This window comes from Candoia aspera, chromosome 2 (assembly GCF_035149785.1).
Source record: "Candoia aspera isolate rCanAsp1 chromosome 2, rCanAsp1.hap2, whole genome shotgun sequence".
Lineage (NCBI taxonomy): Eukaryota > Metazoa > Chordata > Lepidosauria > Squamata > Boidae > Candoia > Candoia aspera.
The window spans coordinates 97,693,872-97,709,967 of NC_086154.1; the positions used below are offsets into that span (position 1 = coordinate 97,693,872).

General features: G+C 43.5%; 1 protein-coding gene across 1 annotated transcript in view; it reads right to left on the reverse strand.

Annotated features, from left to right (window-relative positions):
• Nucleotides 1-16,096, reverse strand: part of LOC134489690 (transforming growth factor beta receptor type 3-like) — a 30,433-nt gene that overhangs the window by 3,224 nt on the left and 11,113 nt on the right. The window contains exons 8-13 of the mRNA XM_063292507.1: nt 15,339-15,574; nt 13,810-13,956; nt 12,769-13,086; nt 12,175-12,304; nt 11,476-11,550; nt 4,183-4,293 (exon numbers count right to left, since the gene is read on the reverse strand). Coding sequence (XP_063148577.1) covers nt 4,183-4,293; nt 11,476-11,550; nt 12,175-12,304; nt 12,769-13,086; nt 13,810-13,956; nt 15,339-15,574 — 1,017 coding nt within the window. The remainder of the gene's footprint in view (nt 1-4,182; nt 4,294-11,475; nt 11,551-12,174; nt 12,305-12,768; nt 13,087-13,809; nt 13,957-15,338; nt 15,575-16,096) is intronic.

The following is a 16,096-nucleotide window of genomic DNA, read 5'->3' on the forward strand; positions in this document are numbered from 1 at the left end:
TGTACAATTCAAAGCAGCATACATAATCCTCCCACCTTCTATTTTCCCCACAACAACAACCCTGTGAGGTGGCTTGGGCTGAGAGAGAGGGACTGGCCCAAGGTCACCCAGCCGGCTTTTGTGCCTAAGGCAGGACTAGAACTTACAGTTTCCCGGTTTCTAGCCTTTACCATTAGACCAAACTGGCTGTATATTGCTATATTATTATTCAAGAAAAGGTACCAGAAGGTCCAACACAGGTCAATACAGCATAGTTAGCAAGCATTGCTAAGGAGACTTCTAGAAAAAAGAAGGCTTCTGTTTGAAATTGGATGTTTATCTAAACAAGGATGACCAAAATGGACACAAATTTACCCGGGTAGGGGGAGGAGGAGGAGGAGAAACATGCAAGAAAATAACAAAAAATTCAGAAAATAATTTTTCAAAAGCGTATTGCTAATGACACCAAGACTAACAATAAGCATTATTTGAATACATTAAAAGAAGAAAGATGTTGTACCACATTGGAGAATCAGCTGACAGAAGAGTTAAAGGTTAGTATACTAACAGCATCAGGAAACTGCAAGGAAGATGAAAAATTCTTATTGTTTTTCAGTGCAGAAGACTTTGAACAGCAATTTGTGGCTGAGCCTATATTTTTCAGGAAGGGTGCCTGGGAAATGGAGGCAAATAGTTCTGACAGGAGATAAAGTTCTAGAGTTTATTGACAAATTGAAAAACAAATACCAGTTCAGATGCTATCCATCTGAAGATTCTTATGGAATGGTAAGCATATGAAATTGTAGTTCCTCTCACAAAAATTACAGAATTTGTTCCTTAGAGAAGCCTCTGTACTGAATTTTTAGAGGACATTCAGGAGGGATCCATAGAATTACAAGATGAACTTGCAAAATTACAACTTGAACTTGCTCCAGATAGATTTGCAATAGGCATGATTAAAAATAAACTTTTATTTATTTATTTAATAAATGAATATGGCCGTCCATCTCATATGCATGACTCTGGGCAGCTAACAGTTAGAAAAAGAATTTTAAAATAGTAAAAAAAAACAAATTTAAAAACATCAGAAATAACATAGCAGCTGAGAACACTCAGTCAACAACCAAGACCAAGAAATGGGCTCACTGATGCTATCAGGGCCCCAGACTTGATGGCAAAGCCAAGTTTTCAATGCCTTGCGAAAGGCCAACAGGGCCGGGCAGCTCTATTGTCTGGGGGAATGATGTTCCAGAGAGCGGGTGCCACAGCAGAAAAGGCTCTCTTCCTGGGTCCTGCATTCTGAGACACACAGGCGCTCTCACAGATGGGACCTGGAGCATGCCGCTTCTACTGGATCTCACAGGATGGGTAGACACCATTCAGGAGAGGTGGTTCTGTAGGTAGCCTAGCCCCAAGTGATGATGGGCTTTAAAGGGTAACTGCTAGTACCTTGAATTTATTTTAATTTATTTAGCATATTTCTAGAGCCACCCATCCCACATACACATCACTCTGGGCAGCATACAACACAACAACAGCTAAAAACAATCAAAAAGCAATCAAAAATAAACATAAAACCTCAGAAAGCAGGAGAACAAATCTCATACAGCCATGTTGCAGGCTCTCCCTGGGATCCCCAAGGCTGGTGAAAAAACCAGGTTTTCAGGCCTTCTGGAAGGCTGACAGATGGGGCTAATCTCACCCCAGGGGGAAGGGTGGGGGCCAAAAGACACTGCCTGGGTCCCGCCAGATGGATCTCCTTTGGAGATGGGACCCTCTTGCCTGAATTGCACCTGGAATTGCATCGGGAAGCACACTGGTAGCCAATGCAGCTCATGAAGCAGAAGTGTCATGTGTTCCAAACAACTGCCACTTACACTGCCTGTGCTGCTGCATTGTGCACCAGCTGAAGCTTCCAAATACTCTTCAAGGGCAGCCCCATATACAGCCCATTGCAGTAATCCAAGCAGGAGTGACCATGAGCAGGGCCTTCTGTTCCAGGAATGGGTGTAACTGGTATACAACACAAAGCTATGCAAAGGCCCTCCTGGCAACAGTACAACCTGCTTTCTGAGTGGAAATTGTGAGTCCAACAGGACCCCACAATTGAGCACAGGATCTGTCTGGGGCACTGCAACCCCATCTAGAACAAAAGATAGAAGGTCCCCAGAACTAGGAGGTGCTAAAACACAAAGCCACTTGGTCTTACTAGGGTTGAGTTGAAGCCTGTTGTTTCCCATCCAGACCCCCCATGCACCAAGACAGGACCTCCCCAGCATCAAGTAGACAACCATGGCATCACACATGACATGACACTCCATGGCGTAACTCCATGGCATCACTCAGCCTGGGGTGGAGATATAGAGCTGGTTATCATCAGCATACTGATGATAACCCAAACCAATGGATGAGCTCACCCAGTGGCTTCATAGAGCTGTTAAACAGGAGAGGAGAGAGCACTGAATCTCGTGGCACTTGGGGCAAAGCCACCTGGGTGTCCTTGGGCCATTCACTCTCTCTCAGCTCTAGCAAGAAGGCAGGAGCAAAGCATTCTGAAAGATGTTGCCAATAAAACTGCAGGGACCTGTCCTATGACTGTTGCACCAGCTACATCACAGCTTTCCTGTTCTATCGTCCAGACTGATCAAAACAATTCTATAGTCTTTCTGCTGCTTTCAGACAAAAATGTTGCAAAATTTTGTGTGATAGTAGCGGGACATGAAATAACATCTAAGCCACCTCTGTGAACTGGCCAAGTCAGTCACGATTTAATTTTTATCCTGAATGTCTTGGAGTGATGTTAGGTTGCAAATGCATATGTATGTGAATAGCTACAGCTAGATGAAGCTAATGCATCTTTTAATAAATGATGTACTGATTTTATTTTATTGCTTAATATTGATAAGCATTTAACCTGGCTGTTCTTTGGTTATAATAAAATTTCTTTTTCTACATTACAATAAAACTGTTACTGAATTTCTACTTAGATTTGGACACATACTAGGTTAACAATATTTTAAATATTTTATATTTAACAATATTTAACTTCTGTGACCCTTGTGATCCAATGGATAGACTCTCAAAAAGCATTTGAAAATATGTCTCATGAAAGATTCTTGAGGAATTTATGCAGATTGATATTGAGACCAATGTTCTTTAATCTTCTCACAAATGATTTGGACATTTTAAAGATGTTATTACATTGATTGATTGATTGATTGATTGATCGATTGATTGCATTTCTATCCCATGGCAAAGGACAAAAGGCTGAGTAATGATAGGTGACTTTTAAGCTGACAAGGAGACAGATGTCCTACCTTCATAGGCAGGGTTGTGAGATTACTGCAATTCCAAGACACCTTTCCTAGTCTGCCATGTCAGCTTAAAAGACGTAACTTGCAAACAACACAGAATTATTTAAGATGGGTAAAACAAACATGAACTGTGAAAAGCTTTGCAAAGAGCTTTCCAACCTGGGGAAATAGGCATTAAAACAGCAACAGCAGATCACTGTAATCAAGGATTGAGGATACACAAGGAGATGGATGTCCTTCCTCCATAGACAGGGTTGGAGTGCAATTCCAAGACACCTTTCCTAGTCTGTCATGTCAGCTTAAAAGCGTTTGAAACATTAACCCATATGCATCAGCCATAAAAAATATGAAATCTATCTTGGGATTCATTAGGAATGGAATCTAAAATAAAACTATCAGCAACACTATTCCTTTCTGCAAATCTAGAATGCAGTTACATTTAGACTACTGCATAAAGTTCTGATAAACGCATCACCAAAATGAATAACTCAAATTATCAAGAGCTGGAGCTATTTCTATAGAGAGAATGCTTACCCTTTGGTTTTTTAAAAGTAATAAAAATAATCAGACAAATAACAGATGTATAAAATTATGAATTATGTGGAGAAACCAGACAAAGAGCTCCCTGTATTCATAATACTATTCAGCTCATAAAAATTATTGTCTGGAGATTCCAGTCAGAGCTTTAAGGATGTAATAGATGCAGTTAACCCTTAATGGGCCTTCTTTGTCCTCTGGTTGACCACTCTGGGAAACACCAGATTGAACTAATAGGCCCTTCATCTGGTCCACTATGATGGGATACTTTTTGCTGCAGATTTTGACAACAGCCACAAATAATGTGGAATAATGTTAGGAATAGCACTGAAAACACTGCCCGTCTTCATACCTGTCTGAGAATGAATGAACCAGAGGCCACCAGTGAGGGAGATGCCAATGATGAATGCTGAAAAGGCTATGCCAATGACAGCTGGGAGTGCCAGAACGGGTGGAGCAGCAGCTGCAGAAAAGAAGGAAATACGTGGAATTGAGAAGTCATGTTCTGTTTGCCCAATAAAACCAGTTGCAAAATATGAAACAAGTCCTTAAAATTAGGGACTGCAAGAAAAAAAACCTAAAATCAAGGTTCCATTCATTTTTAGTTGATTTCCAGAAACAGAGAGGAAAATTGTTCTGACTTGTGCAAAAGCGTCTTCTCATTTCAAACTCATTAAGTTGGACAGATTTCAGGCTTGTGGGATCTACATTATTTTCTGTCGGAATCCTATAGGCTGATACTCAAGGCATATACTTTGAATTAAAAATTACGAGCCAGCTAATAATTTTCAGTATGATAATTAAGGATATAAAATTCTCCAATTAGGGTATGTTGTGGAGAACTTTGGAATGTCTGGTTCTTCCTCTGTACACCATTCCGAGAGGGGTTTTGAGATGGCAACAGACCAGGCTATGCATACGATTCAACCAGTGGAAAACTACTTTTATTAACAGACTATTTACAAACTAAGTGGGTGTGTTATGTTGTTTGGTATTGCCAGAGTGGTTGTTTACGGTGAATTTATATTACAAAACTGTCCTTATTTTACTCCTGTTATTTTTGCAATTCTACTTGTCTTAAATATTATATTTCCTTCACTGCTTGACTCTACATTCTTCCTTTCATTTTCTCCTTCATTAACAGAGCTTATTTTATTCACAGTTATTCCCTCCCACCTTGTGTGGAAAGTTCTTTTAACTTTCAGCTAGCTAGGCAGGCTATTCTCTTCCCCCTCCCTGCCCCTGGCAACTCTTTCTCAGCTTTTCAGTGTAGGCAGCATTATGAAGACAAAGACTTGCCATCTGCTTTCTCTTCTATTATTCTCTGCTCTCTTCTTTCCTTCTCTCTGGGACCTTGATCCCTTCTCTCTGGGATCTTGTCTCTGGGATCTTGATCCCTCCCTTCCTTCTTCTCTCCCCCTGGAATCACAGCCATCAAATGATTGAACAGCTGCAGGCCTCTTTTTGGAAGTCTTTGAATTGGCCTTTGAACTCCTTTGTCTTCTGTCACCCAGATGCATCTTAATTCCTTCTCCTGTGATGAATAGCACTTCCATGTTCTTGTCAATCCTTGGCTTCCACTTCTCCCCCAAACAGCAGCTAAAACAACTTCTAATAGCATCATGTCTCTTAGACCCCACTTTTCAGCTTCTGCGTGCAGTTCATACAACTCAGGTCAACATGACAAGAACAAATTTGATAATCTTGGATATTCTGTCACAGACAGTGTTAAGGTTTCCCTACTAACAGATTAAGCTACTTTTATACCTAATCATTTGGCCAGGTGAAGGGGTTGCATTTGATTGTCTCCTCTCACGTGCTTCATGCAAAATAGCCTGGGGGGAGGACCTGCCCGGACTTGTTCTTCACTTCTTCTTCTTTTTCTCTCTGCTGGAAATGTAGCTCAGCAAGGCTTGCTCCAAAAAGGGAGCTAGGTCCTTTAAATGTTTTGCTTTTGTTTTTGTTTTCTGTAAATAAATTATTTTTATAGAAATGCTTGGTGTGTGACTTTTTTGACCTCTCCTGGGCTAAAGGCTTTCCCAGCATTCTGCAACAGGTTATGGGCCCAGTAAAACAGCCCAGTAAAACCCAGAAAGAAAAGAGAGATCAACTCCACACCTCATGCACAATTTAAAGGCAGGTAGTGAAGATTTTCTTTGGAGCCACCTGGAGATTTTCCAGCAACTGCCGGTCTGCAGGACTTAGAAGCTAGCTGAGGTGACTTGCAAAAGAAGGAAGAAGCCATGGCTACCTCCCAGCCCTCAGCGATGCCTCTGGAGCGCCTATCAGAGACCAACTATTTGAATTGGGCCCTGAAGATGGAAATGTATCTTCGCAGAGAGGATCTTTGGCTGCCAATTGGTGAGCAAACCCCCCAAAATCCCAATGCTGAATGGCTGAGAAAGGATGAGCGGGCTAGAGCCACCATTATCTTGGGAGTTGAGGACAATCAGCTAGTCCACGTGCGAGGCATGCAGTCTGCAAAGCAACTTTGGGACGCTTTGAGAGACTTATATGTAAAGGCAACAGCAGGGAGTAAAGTTACTCTGACGAAAAAGCTGTACAGAGCCTACCTTGCAGAAGGAGAAAGCCTTCCTGAGCACCTGCATTTTATTCAGCAGCTGTATGTTGAGTTGCAGGAGAGAGGAATGGAATTTACACCTCTCACAAAATCCTATATCCTCCTGTCCTCACTGAATGAAACGTGGGACACGCTGATTTGTACCCTGGAGGCTATGCCTGAAGCAGACCTCACCCCATCGTATGTGACACAGCGCTTACTCGCTGAATGGGAGAAGAGAGAGGAAAGATCCCCCCCCATCTCTTCTGGAAAGCTGCAAGACCAGAAAATGAGGGAAAAGAAGGGAAAGGAACCTGAGGCCACAGCGCTAGCCAGCCAGCGATGCTTCACTTGTGGTTCAGCTGGACATTTGCAAAAAGACTGTGCCTTGAGACCCAAGAGTAGAAAGACAGAGAAGAAGAACACAAGGGCAACACAGAAGAAGGCTCTTCAGACAACCCAAATTGCACAGGTTGCTGAGAAGGGTAATTCTGATGTATGGGTGTTAGATTCTGGGGCCAGTTGTCATTTATGTAATTGTAAAAGCTCTTTTGTGTCACTGTCTAAAACTGAAAGACAAAGTGTATCTTTGGCTGATGGGTCTGTCACCAAAATTATGGGACAAGGTGACTTGTATTTATCCTGCTTAGGAGAAACTGTAAAAGGTGTGTTGTATGTGCCAAATTTACAATCAAACCTTTTATCTGTGGCACAATTGGCTGCAACAGGGTATATCATAACATTTAAGAAAAATGGTTGTGAGATACGTAAAAATGGGAAATTGTGTGCTACTGGTATGTTAAAAGACTCCTTGTACATTGTGCAAAATGCAAGGAAGCCAAGCTGCAAGGCTGCAGTTGGCAACACACCATATCATGACCAATGTGTACACCTGATGCACAGGAGACTTGGTCATGCTAATTACAAGTATATAGCACAAATGCCACAGCTGTGTGCTGACCTAAAGATAAAACCCTGTGCTAAATACTTAGATTGTGTAGTTTGCAAAGAATGCAAAACACTAAAAGCTCCTGTGAGTAAGCACAGTGACAGAGTTACAACTAGACCTTTGGAAATTGTACACTCTGATATTATTGGTCCTTTTGCTCCAAGTCTTGGACAAGCAAGGTATGCAATGACCATCATTGATGATTTCTCAAGATACACATTTATCTACATCTTAAAACATAAAGATGAGGCATTTGAGAAATTTAAAAGTTTTGTGACATGGGCAAATGGAAAATTCCCTAGGCCTGTATCTGCACTCCAATGTGATAGAGGAGGAGAATACCTTTCTCACAAATTCAGAAGGTTCCTAGTGGAAAAAGGGATAGAACAAATTCTTTCTAACCCGTACACCCCTCAGCAAAATGGTGTTGCTGAAAGAAAGGGCAGAACCTTGCAAAATGCGATGGAATGCATGTTAAAAGATTCACGATTATGTTTTAAGTACTGGGGAGAAGCTTTATCGACTGCTTGTTATGTTCAGAACAGGTTGTATAACTCTATGATTCAGGACACTCCATTCCATTTGTTTTATGGTGTGAAACCAAAGGTAAGCCATCTTAGAGTGTTTGGTAGCACTGCATGGGTTCACATTCCAAAACAGCAGAGAAGGAAAGGAGGCCCCACAACAAAGAAAGCCATCTTTGTTGGCTATGAACAAAGCCAGAGGAGCTACAGGTTCATAATGGGAGAGAAATTAATAATTAGCAAAAGCGCTTCTTTTGCTGAACAAAACTGGGGGAGATTAAATTCTAGCTCTCCAGTTGAACTGACCACCACAAGAGAACAGCAAGGACTTGCTGATGGTGATCTTTTGCCTGATGAGGACATTAAACCAGAAAAGCAAACTGAAGATCTGTCTGATGAGATAGATGCTTCTCAGGAAAGTGATAGGAGTCAAAATTTAAGCCCTGTATTACCTCGCAGATCTCAGAGGAGTAATAAAGGCGTTCCTCCATCACGTTTTCAGGCTGAAACAGTAAAGGCTTTTCACATATTCACAGAACCTGAGTCTTTAGAACAAGTGAATGCTTTACCACCTGAGATTGCACAAAATTGGCATTCTGCCATGCAACAGGAATTAGCATCCTTGAAAGAAAATAAAACATGGAAACTGGTAAATCTACCTCCCAATGAACGCTGTCTGGGTTGTAGGTGGGTTTTCAAACTGAAAAGGGATGCTGATGGCAAAATCCAAAAATATAAAGCAAGGTTGGTTGCAAAAGGGTTCACTCAAAGGAAAGATTTAGACTTTGACAAGACTTTTGCACCAGTTACTAAAGGTGAATCAATTAGATTACTGTTAAAAGTTGCTGCACTCAAGGGAATGTCAGTTAACCACTATGACATTCAAACTGCATTTCTTTATGGTGATTTAGACCACAGATTATACATGCAGCAACCCCCTGGCTATGAAAAAGGGGAGAATCTAGTCTGTGAACTGCAGAAGTCAGTCTATGGGTTAAAACAAGCTGCTAGATCCTGGAACCAAAAAGTAGATGAAAAACTGCAGAATTTTGGTTTTGAAAAAGGAAAAGCAGATCCCTGTGTATATATGAAGAAGGACAAACAAGGCTGTATGTATCTGTGCATTTATGTTGATGATTTGCTGCTATTCACATCAACAGAAAAACAAAGGCTTGATTTTGAAGCCTGCATAAAAAGCCATTTCATATTAAAAAGCCTTGGAGTTGTGACCAATTACCTAGGTTTGGAAAAACACAGGAAGAAAAATGGTAACTTTCTGTTAAACCAAAGGGGAGATAATGGTAATGTGAATGGAAAGACATATAAAGTCAGAGAAGATTGGTTTGCATCTTAATCTGTAGTGTAAAAAGGGGAGTGTTAAGGTTTCCCTACTAACAGATTAAGCTACTTTTATACCTAATCATTTGGCCAGGTGAAGGGGTTGCATTTGATTGTCTCCTCTCACGTGCTTCATGCAAAATAGCCTGGGGGGAGGACCTGCCCGGACTTGTTCTTCACTTCTTCTTCTTTTTCTCTCTGCTGGAAATGTAGCTCAGCAAGGCTTGCTCCAAAAAGGGAGCTAGGTCCTTTAAATGTTTTGCTTTTGTTTTTGTTTTCTGTAAATAAATTATTTTTATAGAAATGCTTGGTGTGTGACTTTTTTGACCTCTCCTGGGCTAAAGGCTTTCCCAGCATTCTGCAACAGACAGTACCCAGAGTGTGATCTGGAGGAGATTCAGTACATTCTGCTCCCAAATCAGTGAGCTTTGCACATCCCTAATGAGAATTAATTGGAATCATATTGTTAAACAACTGGAAGCCAAATTTGTTTTTTGCACTACTACAGAGATGTAGCTAAACATCTCAGCTCAGTTAAAGTGCCCTTCTCCCATCTGTGAGCCAGCAGATAAGCATTGCTGCCCCCATTGCTAGTCCCCATTGCATCTAATCTTGGCTTGCAGTCAGAGGACAGTGTCATTTCCCACACAAAGAAGGCTACCTTCCCCTCACTTTCTCTGTGTCACCAGCTGACAAGAAAAGTATTTGCCAATCACAGCACTACTACAGTTGGCAATGGGTCTGACAGATGGCTGCACCTTGAAGAACTACAAAACCACTCTAGAAGGAGTCATTGATCTGACCATGTTAGAGCCTATCCATGGTAAAGATATGCCACCCCCCACCCCACCCTTGCTTTCTTCTGCTATGTCCACAAGACATTTGCCTTCACCTTGTGCCCAGCCCATATCTGAGGCTGCTTAAAGACATCCTTAGCTGATCTGATGTTAAAGTAGCGTTTTCCCCTGCGAGCACCAAACAAGCCATGTGTCATGACCCCGTTGCAAGGCACAAAGAGCCTCACAACGTGGATCATGATCATTAAGGAAAAGAGGAAGGGGATAATTAAAACAGTGCTTAAACCAAGCACCCAAAGCACCCACACCCATGGACTCATATACAGCTGAAAAGAAGGGCTTCAGATAAGCAGCGATAAGCCGCACCTGGTGCTCTGGAGGACACACCGGAACCAAGAGGACAAGGAAAGACACCGGGAAAACGCCCACACAGCCATCAAGGAGCCCATCAAGAGGGATTGGGGACAATGAAGGGTGGAGGAGCACAGGACCCCGCAAGAGGGTATAAACGGGGCGCCTCACCTCTGCACCCCCGTTCCCGTTTTTCGTTCTGTCAGCCACCATTCCAATAAACCGGAAATCCTTAATACCTATTAAGTGAGTCCGTGCCTTACTGCGAAGCGAGACTGACCCTGACACCATGGCAATCATGGGCACATTCTCATGCTTTGTTGACCATTTTATTGATAATGTACTGTAGATCTATCAGGTGAGCCAAAGGCGTGTAGGATCAGTCTGGCATTTTTTTCTTTATTAATCCACAATCCTCAGCTCAGAGACCTGAATCAGCCTAAATTGTACTTGCTCACCAGAGGTGGTGGGGTTGCAAGATGAAATGTATGAGAGTGATAGTTCTCTTTCTCTGCTGCTTTACAGCACAGCCCCTGATCGTGTATGGCACAGCATAAACCCAAGTTCAAAAGCAGAACAAATAGCTACAAGTCAGGGAGATGCATAACCATCCTTCTACATCTGTCTGCCATTCAGCTTGACCCAGGCCTGAGGATTGGCTAGGAGACCCAGCAGGTAAACAGCCGCCCCCTCCCAGTTTGGGCAGTTGACCTCCACTCTGGGAGAGGCAGCAGATGAAAGAGAAGCAAGCTCTGGCACATAGTTAAACCTGCAGGTGCAGCCATCTGTCAGACCCATTGCCAACTGTAGTAGTGCTGTGATTGGCAAATGCTTTCCTTGTCAGCTGGTGACACAGAGAAAGTGAGGGGAAGGTGGCCTTCTTTGTGTGGGAAATGACACTGTCCTCTGACTGCAAGCCAGGATCAGATGCAATGGGGACTAGCAATGGGGGCAGCAATGCTTATCTGCTGGCTCACAGATGGGAGAAGGGCACTTTAACTGAGCTGCAGGGAAGAGCCCTAAAGCCTCTTCTACAACAGGAGATGGAATTCAGGTTCAGAACTGACTCTATTCTCCATACCACAGGAAACATGCTTAGAGAAGTAAGACATCAGTGTTTACTCACTCAGAACTTGCTGTGCCTTCCTCAAGTTCATTGCATCCTTCATTGATTTTCCTTGCTGATTAGCCAGGAAATGATCTATAGCAAAGAATGTAAGAGTCAGGGAGGGAAAGGTCAACAAAAATATTTTCAGGGTATGGCTTCCATAAAACAAGTTCTTCTGAGTTACTTCTGCCCACCTAATCACTGCTATATGATAAGATAGAAAACTAATAGTAATAGGTAAAAGATGTTGCCTGTAACTAGGTGGGAGGAAATGCACAAAGAGACTCATCTATCCCTGAATTCAGATCCTGGTTATTGGAAAGGCACTGTGAGGACTTTCTTCCCCGTGCAGGCACTAACAGGGCTGCAACTAGGGGAGGGCAAGCAGGGCATGTGCCCCAGGCGCTGTGCTGGGGGGGGGTGCCAAAATGAGTGCTGGGGGGGGCGCCAAAATGGGCATGGAATCCATATTTGCCCTGGGTGACACAGACCCTAGTTGCGGGCCTGGGCATGTGCCCTGGGTGCCGGGCTGGGGGAGGGCGTCAAAATGAGTGCTGGGGGGGCACCAAGATGAGCACTGGGGGGGGCACCAAAATGGGTGCAGAATCCATGTTTGCCCCAGGTGACACAGACCCTGGTTGTGGGCCTGGGCACTGAGATCGATTCAGGGATGCTGAACAGTGATCTGTTCTCCAGAACCAATATCCAAGGGCCTACCTGGCCTCAGACCAGGAGAAGCAGCTCTGAATGGAGTTTCCATGGTCACTACGATGGGCTTTGTGATGGTACGCTGGAAGTGCCCACTGGCCAGCTCTTCTCTCTTGCAGGCCTTGTTCTCAAACTGGCACTGAAACAAAAATCTGTCTCAAAGAGTACCTCTTTGCAAGGGCAAACAGCCTGAACCAAATACAACTATCTCTCAGGTATCTAATTTCTCAAGTAGGTTAAGTTAGGTAATTCTGTGCAGAAACTCATTTCAGATAGATTAAGAAGCTTTCCTTTTTGCCTTGTCCCCAGGTTCCCAACTGTTCTTAAACACTACCTTTGCACACTTCCAACAAGTGTATGCCAAGGCTCAGTGACAGAGCACCTGATTTGCATACAAAAGCTCCAAGAAATGTGGAAGAAACATGGTGTCTGATACCCTGTGCACCAAAATGGTCAACACTAAGCTTGGTGAGCACTGTAGTCTGACCTAGTGTAAGACATCTTCTTATGTCAGGACAGCTTCAGAAACAGAAAATGGGTGTTGGCACAGTGCTACTGGATAGCTGCTAAACGCCTATTTTCCTACTCCAAGGAGCCAGAGACCTTAGGAATTGAACTACTAGGTTTGTTGGGGTCATGTGGTTCCCTGCTGCAGAGTGTCAGGCGGCAATGCAAGAAATGAATGGAGTCATTGGAGCGAGGCTGGAGCACAAAACTTAGTCGTTGGCGTTGCTGGTATCCTGGGGGCAATGTCTGGCCCTGAGCTGCCTGTTCAGGTTCTAACAGAGTAACATGGGCATCGGCTGCACAGCCATGCTGGATGAGCAGGTATGGAGATATCACTGAAGGGTCCGAAGAGGGAGAGAGGAAGCATTGCTGGATGGTGAAGCCAAGGCAGAAGTTATATGTGGCCAAAGATGCCTGGAGGAAAAAAGAAACACTGTAGAGTTAGCAAAGCCAAATGCCTGATCTTGAAAGGATGGACGAAGGAACAGAGAAAGCATCACAGAATCTACCTGGCAGGGCTGGAGCCCAAATATATACAATCACACCATACAGATTTTGCTCGATGGTGATCATGAACAAGACTGTAACTGTCTTCCTAAACTCTCCCAAGAATGCTATCTGGCCAACTACAGTCTATAGGATTTCCATGTAACAACTGGGCAATCATAACACAACCATCCTTGGCCCATTTACTGAAGGCTTTCCAATACAGGAAGTCCAAACTGGATTCAACCCACTTTTTCTTCCATAACTGTCAACAAAAAGAAAAAATATATTCCCCCAAGTGACCAATCCTTGAAGGACCCTAGAAGTAACTTCTAATTAATCTAGCCTATGAAACCCCTTTTCCCAAGATTTCAGGAAAGCCAATCCAGGTAGAGCAAACAGCTCCAAAGCTGATACCCTCCAGGTATGTAGGACTTCAACAGCCTCTCAGGTAGTACCTATCAACTTTAGAAAGAAGCAGGCAGACTACTGCCCTGGTTAAGGTGAGAGATGCTGGGAGTCCTAACCACAACCTCTGAAATAAGACAACTCAGGAAAGTGCAATGGGCTTGCACTTGTTTAGGGACAAGAAATCTGAATCTTAGTCTTTGCACCAGAAGTCAGCTTTTTCAAACTGAATATCAGTATTACCTCCACAAACACCCGGCTGTTGGCAGAGACAGTACAGAGTCCTGGTTGCTTGACAAAAGCCTCAGAGCTGTACACTTCTAGGCTGAGCAAGACATCATCATGGTGAAAGGGGAGGTCCTGTAACTTTATGGCTTCTGAGGAAAATGTCTAGGTTGAAGTAAAAGAGACATGGGAAGCTTTAGGAAACAAAGAGGCTTATATCTGGCACAAGAGTTTAATTGTGAGCATCTGAATCACAGACCAACTACAGTTTATGCCTACTGTGCTTTATGAGGCATTTCTTCTAAATCTCAGACAAGCAGTACACTGAAGCACCAGTTCACCATTTCCTTTCTGTTGTGCCACTGGCATACCAACAGTTGGGGCAAGTCATAGCTCATCAGAGAAGACTGGTGAACCCCAAGGGGAAAACCAATGAAATGCTGGATCTTTTTTCCAAAGCAGGTTCAACAGTGGACCAATGGCATTGTGATCCGTCCTCCCTCCCTCCCTCCCTCCCTCCTTCCTCCCACAGATGAATTTGATAAGAGTTCTGCCAGTTTCCCATTCTAACCCAAGTAACAGGAAGAACAGCAAAGCATCCTTCATTAGATGCATGGGACAGGAAGGTGCCAAGTGGGGGAGTCAATGAAGGGGGCTCATACAAAAGGTCTACCAATGAAAGCCACGTGTCCTCAAGGGCCCCCTATGAGAAGGAAAGTGATTGGCACTTGTTTTCCTGGCACAGAGAGATAAAGGCCATGGTAACTGCCATGCAGACAAAAAAGTTGGCCAGCATTGTTGCCAAAGCTAAAGAACAAACTGAAATCTGTACAGCAATTTCTCAAGTCAGCTTCATTTCCAGCTGGGTTCAGCAGAGGAGGTAAGCATTTTAAAGCTGCAGTATGGAAGAGCCCTAGGACTGATTGTACCTGATGTCTTGTACATCGCTCTAATGAAAAGGTAACTCACCAGCGGAACTCAGCCTCTGAATGGTAGAATTCTGGGGTGGAGAAGGCCTTTGGTTCAATTCTTCCATTTAAAAAGCCCTCAGGTGACAAACCTGGGAGAAGCCCTGGCCCTCATATGCTTAACTGCTATTGTCAAGCAGGGCAGGGAGTCCTGCTGGAGCAGAGAATCACTAAGCAGGCAAGCTAAGGCTTAAAAGGTTTCATGGAGAGTGTTCTCTAGTAACCAGATCAGAAATGCATTGAAGTGTATGCTGAGTCTACAGATTACCTCTAAAAACTCGTGTGTTCTGTATGAATGCCTATGTGCATAGTTGTTTTAATGGGTTTGTTTCAACAAAGGCCTGACACTTTATCTGTAAGGTAGCAGGGTATTCATTCTGCTCAGCCATTCCTACCAACAAATGTTTGGCTGACCAGTTGCATCACTGTTTAAAGCGGGTTCCTATGTTCACACAGTCCGTTAGAATGGTGTTCCTGGGGGCAGGCGAAGGTCTGCCCATCCACCCTTCTGCATGAAATTGTACTCTAGGGGACCTATTCTCTCTCCTGGCCAGGAGCCATCTCAGCTAGTTTACTTACTTTCTGCATATCCTTCTTTTCATGAATGGGCTTTTGGACCCCATAGCATAAAGCAGATTCAACTTTCTCCATTTCAGCTGCAGGCAGGGGATAGAGAACAGAACTGTCCTTCTGCTTCGTTTCCCGACCTACTGCGACAGCCTCTGGAAAGTGCTGTCCCTCAACTGCAAGTTTGAAAGGAGACAAGAACATGGGCCCAAAGAGTACACAATTCTCTGGAGGAGCAGTTATGGCCCCTGCAAAGAAAACAAAAAAGACAAGTGTGAGATACGGCACAGTCATATGCACAACAGACGACTGCTCCTCGTTAGTAAATGAACTCTTTCAAGTACTACTGAAATCATGGGGGTTTGAGTTGCTGCACAATATGGTCCTCTCCTGTACAGATTCAGCACGCTAGCTGGAACAAAGAGGTGGGATGGCCTCTATACATTAAACTCGGGCTGTCATGAAGGTTATGAATGTCATGAAATATTTTATGCACTCAGCAAAAAAGTGTAGAGGCACAAGCATATTCCCCTACTATGTAGGAGTGAGCTGTCTATACAGTAATGCCAGGACAACTAAGTCAATATACTGTGTCACGTTACACCTCACTGCAGTTGTGTTCCTGCAAGCTCTGTTCCGGCATACTAGCAGCACCCTCTAGAGGGTCATGGATCCAATACCATTTCTTTGAGGTTCTACAACAGTACAGTGCTGTAACAAAATCCCTCTCTTGCTTTGCTAGTCTCCTAAGTTAACTGCAGTATTGATTT